The sequence below is a fragment of the Vipera berus genome, assembly GCF_964194415.1.
Source record: "Vipera berus genome assembly, chromosome: 5".
Lineage (NCBI taxonomy): Eukaryota > Metazoa > Chordata > Lepidosauria > Squamata > Viperidae > Vipera > Vipera berus.
The window spans coordinates 103,634,795-103,644,315 of NC_138207.1; the positions used below are offsets into that span (position 1 = coordinate 103,634,795).

General features: G+C 46.3%; 1 protein-coding gene across 1 annotated transcript in view; it reads right to left on the reverse strand.

The window, feature by feature from the left end:
- Positions 1–6,064, reverse strand: part of ZCCHC24 (zinc finger CCHC-type containing 24) — a 120,953-nt gene extending 114,889 nt beyond the window's left edge. Inside the window, exon 1 of the mRNA XM_081329764.1 lies at positions 5,812–6,064. Within this exon, the coding sequence (XP_081185890.1) occupies positions 5,812–6,057 (246 nt within the window). The 5' untranslated portion in view covers positions 6,058–6,064. The remainder of the gene's footprint in view (positions 1–5,811) is intronic.
- Positions 6,065–9,521: the final 3,457 nt, after the last annotated feature.

The following is a 9,521-nucleotide window of genomic DNA, read 5'->3' on the forward strand; positions in this document are numbered from 1 at the left end:
AGGAGAGGTCTTTGGTGTTCTCTGAGCTTGGGGACTTCTTTTTCCAGATGTTTCATTAACCAAACTACGTAACATCATCAGCGCTGATGATGTTACTTGGTTGGGTAATGAAACATCTGCAAGAAAACAACCAAGCTCAGAGAGCGCCAAGGACCCTGCAATCTTCTTCTTCTTCTTCTTCCTCCTCCTCCTCCTCTTTTCCTTCCCCTGGTCCACAAACCCCATTCCCTTCCATCACTGATGATGTTACCCAGTTGGGTAATGAAATGTCTGCAAGAAAACAACCAAGCTCAGAGAGCACCAAGGACCCCACAGTCCTCCTCCTCCTCTTCCTCTCCTCCTCCTCCTCCTCCTCCCTTCTAGCACTGATGATGTTACCTAGATGGGTAATGAAATGTCTACAAGAAAACAACCAAGTTCAGAGAGCACCAAGGACCCCACAGTCCTCCTCCTCCTCCTCCTCTTCTCCACAAACCCCATTCCCTTCCACCACTGATGATGTTATCCAATTCGGTAAGGAAACGTCTGCCAGAAAACCAGCAAGCTCAGAGAGCACCAAGGACCCCTCATTTCAACGCTTTATCCTCCTTTATTGACACTGGAGAAGGCCCAATGAGAACTGGGCGGTGAGGTCCTCTTGAAAGCAACGGAGCAGGACAGTCACAGCTGGCGTGAAAATAACCCCAAGCTTGAGACCAAAAGCGACGTTTTGTCTTCCTGATGGTTGTAGCATCCCACGGTGAGCAAGATGACTGCAGTAAGGAACATTCATGTAATCTAAAGCCGTGTTTTCCAACCAGACAATTTCCAGATGTACGAACTTCAACTCTCAGCAAGGGCCCTCATGGCTGAGGCATTCTGTGAGTTGACGTTCACACCACTGGCCCAGATTGGGAAAGAACTGACTAAAAGCTTGAAGATGCCAGCTTCAAGAAGACTACTAATAGGTGGAGCCAATTTCCCGCGTTGAGAACTGTATTAATCTGTAGCCACGGAAACAGGGCAGCAGCTCATGGCAGGTAAATAAATAACAGCCGTATTACGGAATGTGTATTTTGTGAATGAAAGCAAAGCTCCGCCTGAGCAGGAGTGGGGAACGCTAGCCCTTTTATGACTAGTGGACTTCAACTTCAGGGCTGGCTCAGGAATTCTGGGAGTTGTAGTCCACAAGTCATAAAAGGCCCAAGGTTTCCCCACTCCTGCGTTAGAGGATGCAATAATCACGGCATTGAGTAACTTAACCAATCCTTGCCCTTTGCAAACTGGACCAAGACATAGTTTTTACTCAAGCGTTAACCGCAGCATTGCAACCAACAACACAAACAACGGGCTCTTACATACATTACCAACCCAATCTACTCACATCTACTCTCTTTGGTTACTGGTGGGTTAAAATTTTAAGAGCAGCTTTGAAAAATGTCCTTACTTCATCTGCTGGCAGCCCCTTCTCCCGTCTCACACTTGGCAAGTAGCTTTCCTACATGGCCACACAACCGACGCACACCGATATCCCACAGAGGAGTAGGTAATCAAGCCCACAACTCTCGCTGCAATATTCAGCCCACCACGTGATGTCATTTTTTTCCTGTGTTGCCGAAGACATTCTGCAAACATTGGCAGAGCGACCACTTTGTTGAGAGGGTTAAAAAAGATTGGAGGGGGGAAATGTTTCACAACCAGTTGCAAAGGTCAACATTTGCACACATCCAAGATTAAACTGTGGAAAGGAAGTGTGGTTCAGACCTGAAGAGTGATCCTGCTCTTTGCACAGCTCATAAACTCAGCGACTTTATCCTTACTCTTCCATGGCATTAGTCTACAACAGGTCCATGGGGGTTAAAATCGGTGGTTGGAGTATCAACAACCTCCGATGATACCACATTGCTGGTGGAAAGCAAGGAGGATCTGGAGTGGGCTAATCCTGAGAGTCAAAGATGAAAGTGGGGAAAAAAATTGGACTTCACCTTAACGTCAAGAAAACAACGATAATGACTACCGCAGATTGGGAAGGCAGGTCGACAATGCGACCATCGGAACACTAAAGCAGGCACGCTGGCTGAGGAATTCTGGGAGCTGAAGTCCACAAGTCATAAAAGGGCCGAGTTTGAAGACACTAAAGGAATTCATCGTCCTGGTCTCTAAAATCAACCAAAGTGGTGCCTACAGATCAAAAGGCATACAGCACTTGGAAAAACGGCAATATCTGGCATGAATTAACATTTGGAAGAGTAGAGACAACCGACTCAGAAGCCACTTGCCTGAAATGGTATCAGGGTCTGCTGCTTGAGCAGTTGTGGACTAGACCTCCAAGGCCCCTTCCAGCTCTATTCGATTCTTATTCTAACTGTAGAATAGAATAGAATAGAATAGAATAGAATAGAATAGAATAGAATAGAATAGAATAGAATAGAATAGAATAGAATAGAATAGAATAGAATAGAATAGAATAGAATAGAATAGAATAGAATAGATGGAATGGAATAGAATAGAATGGAATGGAAGAATGAATAGAATAGAATAGAATAGAATAGAATAGAATAGAATAGAATAGAATAGAATAGAATAGAATAGAATAGAATAGAATAGAATAGAATAGAATAGAATAGAATAGAATAGAATAGAATTAAATAGAATTAAATAGAAGAATAGAATAGAATACAGTAGAGTAGAATAGAATTACAGAATAGAACAGAATAGAACAGAACAGAACAGAACAGAACAGAATAGAATAGAATAGAATAGAATAAATATTGGAGAACAGAACAGAACAGAATAAATATTATAGAATAAATATTATAGAATAGAATAGAATAGAATAGAATAGAATAGAATAGAATAGAATAGAATAGAATAGAATAGAATAGAATAGAATAGAATAGAATAGAATAGAATAGAATAGAATAGAATAGAATAGAATAGAATAGAATAGAACAGAACAGAATAGGAGCCAGGTTTGCATGGCTTTTTCAGAATAGAACTAGGAAATGAATTGCTTTCCTCCGGGATGTTTGCTTGACTTCCTAGACAGCCTGAGGATGATGACCCTCGATTTCTGCATGGCATTTGTCTCCCTCTCTCTGTCCACTAGCATTGGTGGGTGGGGTCATCCCATGAAGCTTACTGACAAGAGAATTTAGAAAACTGCCTAACTAATTTGTGTGGTTCAAGTTGCACAAGACGCAACGATGTCACTTTGGATACTTTCCTTAAAAGACAATTCTCCTAGACCAGAGTTTCTCAATCTTGGAAACCAGAAGATATCAACTCCCAAAACGTCTGCTGGAACTGAAATATATATGCACCTTCAAGCTTCCCAGGCTAAGAAAACCTCATCCAGAGACTTTCCCGTCTGGAGAAAAAGTGCAGAGAAGAGCAACAAAGATGATTAGGGGACTGGAGGCTCAAACATATGAAGGACGGTTGCAGGAACTGGGCATATGGCTAGTCTAGTGAAGAGGAGGACCAGGGGAGACATGATAGCAGCCATCCAATATTTGAGGGGCTGCCACAGAGTGGGGGTGTGTGTCAAACTATTCTCCAAAGCACCCGAAGGCCAGACAAGGAATAACGGACGGAACTGATCAAGAAGAGATTCTAGAAATAAAGAGGAATTTTCTGACATGAGAACAATCAACCAAGGGAACAGAAGTTGCCTTCAGAAGTTGTGGGAGCTTCATCACTGGAAGCTTTCAAGAAGAAACTGGACTGCCATTTTTCAGAAATGGTGTAGGGTCTCCTGCTAGGATAGGGGGTTGGACTAGATGACCTACAAGGTCCCTTCCAACTCAGTATTCTACTCTACTTTACTCTACTCTACTCTACTCTACCCTACCCTACTCTTATTCTATTCCATTCTAATTCTAATTCTAATTCTAATTCTAATTCTAATTCTAATAATTCTAATTCTAATTCTTTTCTTATTCTATTCTGTAATTCTATTCTATTCTATTCTATTCCACCTGCCTCCAATCCTGGTCACAGAAGAACAATGAACGGCATTCCATCTCCTGCTTGCAAGCCTCCTCAGAGTATCCTACTAGCCATTATGGGAAGCCCAGCCCACTCCCCACCAGCGGTTTCTGCCATCTCCCCTGAAGCCTTCTGGAAGGGGGAAATCCAGCCTGTCTAGTTTAGCACAATGATGGTCAAGGGATTGTCACAGTGAGCCCCCTGTGACTGGAGGGTGGCAGACCTTGGCCTGATCCAGCAGGGCTACTCTTGGGTGATCTGAGATTCAGACATTCATTGTGTGCCATGCAAACGTTGATCTGCAACGGTAACACGTTTGCCCCGTGTCTCCTTCCCCAGACAGATTTTACATGTATGTATTCTCATCCAGCCCTGAGCCTCGGTAATCCTTGACCACAATACCCATGTTGCGAAGCTCCAATGAAGTCTGCCTTGAGCCGGAAGAGGTGAGGGCATTCTTCAGATATGTTCCCCTCCCCCCCCTCTCTCAAAATAACTCTCTGCTCAGGGATCAAAATAGGAAACCGAAGTGAACTTATCTTGCCACTCAAGTCACAACCTGTTATTCGATTGTCCGATGCATTCAGGCCCACCAGTTATTCCTCCTTGTCCTCCCTCCTCCTCCTCCTCCTCCTCCTCCTCCTCCTCCTCCTCCTCCTCCTCCTCCTCCTCACTACTTTGCTTAAGACTGGCGCCTAAACTAAGCCAAGAATAGAGGTCCCACAGTTTCTTTCCAAACCATTTTTTCCCTTATTGTAGGTAAACTCTGCTGATTGAATCACCAAACACCCTCTAGTTTTCAAATAATCCAGCAAAGAGAAGGCAGGGAGGGAGGGAGGAAGGAAGGAAGGTAGGAAAAGGGAAGGAATGGGAAGGAGAGGGGAGGGGAGAGAGGGAACAAGGAGAGGAAGAGGAAGGAAGGAAAAGGGGAGGGAAGGGAAGGGAAGGGAAGGGAAGGAAGGAAGGAAAAAGGAAGGGAAGAAGGGGAGGGCGAGGGAGGGAGGGGAGGAAAGAAGGAAAGAAGGAAGGAAGGAAGGAAAAGGGAAGGGATGGGAAGGAAAGGGGAGGGGAAGAAGGGAAGAAGGAGAGGAAGAGGAAGGAAGGAAAAGGGAAGGGAAGGGAAGAAGGGGAAGGAAGAAGGGAAGGGAGGGAGGGAGGGAGGGAGGAAGGAAGGAAGGAAGGAAGGAAAAAGGAAGAAGGGGAGGGTGAGCGAGGGACGGAGGGAGGAAGGAGGCAGGGAGAGTAAGAGGAAGGGAAGGGAAGGAGTGAAGGGGAAGGGAGGCCGGCTCGCTTTAGCTTTGGGGTTCTTCGTGATAGAGGAGGAAGGAAGGAAGGAAGGAAGGAAGGAAGGAAGGAAGGAAGGACCAATCCTGAAATCATTTCCCGAAAACCACCTACTGCAAAAGCAAAAAAAAAAAAAAGCATCATGGCGGGCGCAAAAGTTTTCAAGGATGAGCTAACTTTTCCGCACACTTTTCCCAAGTCCTTCCCTCCCCCGTCCGTCCCTCCCTCCCTCCCTCGCTCGCTCGCTCGGCTCTCCTTCCCTTGGCAGAGCCAGCCGTCAAAAGTCAAAACTCCCTCCGGGTCGCCTTTGGCAGGCCGAGCCCCCGTCCCCGCCCCCCCACCCGGCTGAGAGTGGAGGGGGTCGCGAATCCCCAGAGTTCCCCCCCCCTCCACATCGCCGCCTTCCAGACTTCCCTCCGGCCTTTATTGCGGGGCGGGTGGGGTGGGGTCTGAGCCCACCCCTCGCACATACCCACCCGACCACCACAGACACACCTCCCCCCCCACCCACCCCCAGGCAGAGAAGAACCCCCCCCCGGGGTGGGGGGAGCCGCTCACCTCGTTGCGCTGGAGCTGGAGGAAGCTGTTCAGGTAGCTGGAGCTGAGCGCGGAGGTGCCCAGCTCGGCGCTGCCTTTGCTGGGGTAGCCGAGCTCCGGGTGCTGCGCCGAGGAAGACTCCGGGCGGAAAGCGTCGAAGGCGCTGGCCTGGTGCGTGTCTTGCAAGGAGAGGTAGACCCAGTTGAGCAACTGGGCCGGCTGGTAAACGGAGGCGGCGGTGGTCTCGATGGCTGACAAGAGGCTCATCCTTGCCCCTTCCTCCTCCTCCTCCTCCTCCTCTTCTTCTTCTTCCTCCTCAACCGCCTGGGGACCGCAGGGCTGGCTCCCCCTCTTCCTTCCCCAGCTCCAGGGAAGGAAGGAAGGCAAGCGGGCAAACGCCGCTCGGCAACCCGGCGCCCTCGGGCTTCTCTCCAGCCCCGTCGCCGCTCAGCCTCGCCCTGCCTTGCCTAAAGCGGCCCGGGACCCCGCAGCCGCGGCGCACCGCTCGCCCCCAGCATAGCTGCCCAGCCGCCGGAGTCGCTGGGCGGCAGCGGCCAAGTTCTTTGCAGGCGCCTTGCCGCCGCCTCCTCTTCTTCCTCCTCCTCCTCCTCCTCCTCCTCTTGCCCCCCGCCCGCCCGTCCGCCGCCCTGGCCCTCCACCTCCCTTGGCCTCTACCAGCCCGATCCGCTATCTGCCTTTATCCTCACTCCCTCCTTCTCCGGGGCGGAGGGAAAAGGCTCCCGCGCGGCTTCAGCACCACCTCGTTGCAATAGGAGTAAGTGGAAGCGGGAGGGGGGGGGGAGGAGGAGGAGGAGGAGGAGGAGGAGGTGGGACGGGCCCAAGCGGGGACGGGAGGGGAAGAGCGGGGGGGGTAGGGGGTGGGGGGAGGACCGAGAGAAGGCAAGCGATTGGTGAGCGGAAAGTTCCGGGCCTCGGCGAAACTTTGAACGTTGGGGGAGGAGGTGGGCCCATCGGAGGAGAAGCTCAGCGCCTCTTGTCCGTTGGCTTCTCTCTCTCTCTCTCCCCTCGCCCCCACGCCCCCAACCAACGCCACTCACACTCCCCCACCCCACCGAAAAACGTAAGAGACCTTTTCTACTTGTCTGGCCTTGGCTTCGCTCTGGAGCCCGGAGCCTGGCAAGAAAGAAAGAAAGAAGAAAGAAAGAAAGAAAGAAAGAAAGAAAGAAAGAAAGAAAGAAAGAAAGAAAGAAAGAAAGAAAGAAAGAAAGAAAGAAAGAAAGAAAGAGAAAGAAAGAAAGAAAGAAAGAAAGAAAGACTTCTCCTAGGGTCAGGCTCTCCTTTCTTTGACGAGCCCCCTTCTCCTTCCTTCTGCCAGCCTCGGCCGCATTGAGTCTGCCAGCCAGCTTGCTCGGCTGGATTGAAAGTCGCTGGAAGTCCATCCGCTCCCATTTCCAGCACCCCGGAACTGGACGCGCTTGTCAGGAACTCTTGCTACTTCCAACAGTGGCCAGAGACTTTCGTGAGTAGAGGAGAAGAGAAGAGAAGAGAAGAGAAGAGAAGAGAAGAGAAGAGAAGAGAAGAGAAGAGAAGAGAAGAGAAGAGAAGAGAAGAGAAGAGAAGAGAAGAGAAGAGAAGAGAAGGCAGAATAGAATAGAATAGAATAGAATGCAGAATAGAATGGAATGCAGAATAGAATGCAGAATGCAGAATGCAGAATAGAATAGAATAGAATAGAATAGAATAGAATAGAATAGAATAGAATAGAATAGAATAGAACAGGAGAGGAGAGGATGTAGAATAGAATAGAATAGAATAGAATAGAATAGAATAGAATAGAATAGAATAGAATAGAATAGAATAGAATAGAATAGAATAGAATAGAATAGAATAGAATAGAATAGAATAGAATAGAATAGAATAACAGAGTTGGAAGGGACCTTGGAGGTCATCTAGTCCAACCCCCGACCCAAGCAGGAGACCCTACACCAAGCTCAGTCAACCTTCATTCTCTCAGACATTCAAAGTCAAAACTCTAAAAAAAAATTGTTATATTAGCTTTGTTCTAATAGAAAACCGATCTCACATTGTTTAAAACAACCCTTCAATGTGCATCAAGCCAGCTATTCCAGACGTCCCGTAAATAACATGGTAAAAATAAAATAATATCATATTTGATCAGCTTCCTTCAACTTCTTTTAAAGAAAGAAAGAAAGAAAGAAAGAAAGAAAGAAAGAAAGAAAGAAAGAAAGAAAGAAAGAAAGAAAGAAAGAAAGAAAGAAAGAAAGAAAGGCCTAGGAAATGCAGTTCATTCCTCGGAAACCTCCAACAGGCTTAGAACTTCAGAAGATTCAATAGCATCTGGACCAGATAAACTGAATAATAAATGCTTAGGTTGATTAAGCTGCCAGGAAACACACTGAGGTAAATCATACTCATTCTGTAATCCTGACATTTTCATTGACTCAAGCACGGTGGCTCCAAATTTCCTTTTTTTTTTTCCTTCTTTTTTTCAGTCAGCCAAATCTAGCACAGAGTCTGCCCAAAAGAAATAGTCTTGATTTCAGTTTTGAGAAATGCCTTTTTTGCAAAAAATAATATTTCTTGAAGCACCATTTTTTATTTTTTATTTTAAAAGGGATATGTTGACCTTTGATTTAGCACATGCACACATAAAGGCTGCTTCTTTAAAGGTACCATCTTGTTTCAAAACTTTTATTTTTTTGCTCCAACTGTGGTAATTTACAGCTTGCTCCATTTTTGACAGTACACAACTCAGTGAGAGCCTGTGTGGAGATTTTTGACCATTATGATTTCTCTTTAAAAAGGAAATCACAGGTACATATCTATATATAATAAGTCTTTAGATCTATCTATACATCTATATCATCTACTTATATCATCTATATATCATTAATATCTATCTATCTATCTCTATCTTCCTGTCTGTCTGTCTATATCTATCTATCTATCTATCTATCTATCTATCTATCTATCTATCTATCTATCTATCTATCTCTGTATCTATCTATCTATCTATCTATCATCTATCTATCTATCTATCTATCTGTCTGTCTGTCTGTCTGTCTGTCTGTCTATCTGTTTCTATCTGTCTGTCTGTCTGTCTGTCTGTCTGTCTGTCTGTCTCTCTCTCTCTCTCTCTCTCTCTCTCTATCTGTCTATCTATCCATCTCCATCTATATCAAATGCTATCCTACTGTATGTATAGGATACAGGTATGCTCTCATTGTATGCTAGAGCATTATTTCTTCTCATTATCTATCTATTGGCAGAAGTTAAGCCTACTTCTTATAGGTTTGGCCCCCATTGGTAATTAGAGAGCATTTGAAATCATCATGGCTTAAAAAAAAGCCTTCGGTCAAATTCATTCACTGGGTTTCTGTATGGAAAGTCTACGCTCATTAAGTTTGGACAGTGCTAGAATAGCCCCCCCCCAACAATGAACCTGGGTTAAGGTCTCACCCCTTAATATTTAACATCTTCCTTTGAAAGGGTCTGCTCCATTCTCTTGTTTATCATCCATCCCAGTTTTTAAATTTCGCTTGAGCTCAGGTGGGTGAATTGCCACCCATAGTCTTCTCTAGATGTTTCTCCGATTCTGTCCACGTGCTAATGGTAGAACTGAACCGCCAGGCCATATGCTATTGTGATGGTCCCTCTATAAAGGCTCCAGAGCCGGGCTCTTCAAACTTGGCCCTTTTATGACTTGTGGACTTCAGCTCCCAGAATTCCTCAGCCAGGCTGCTTTAGAC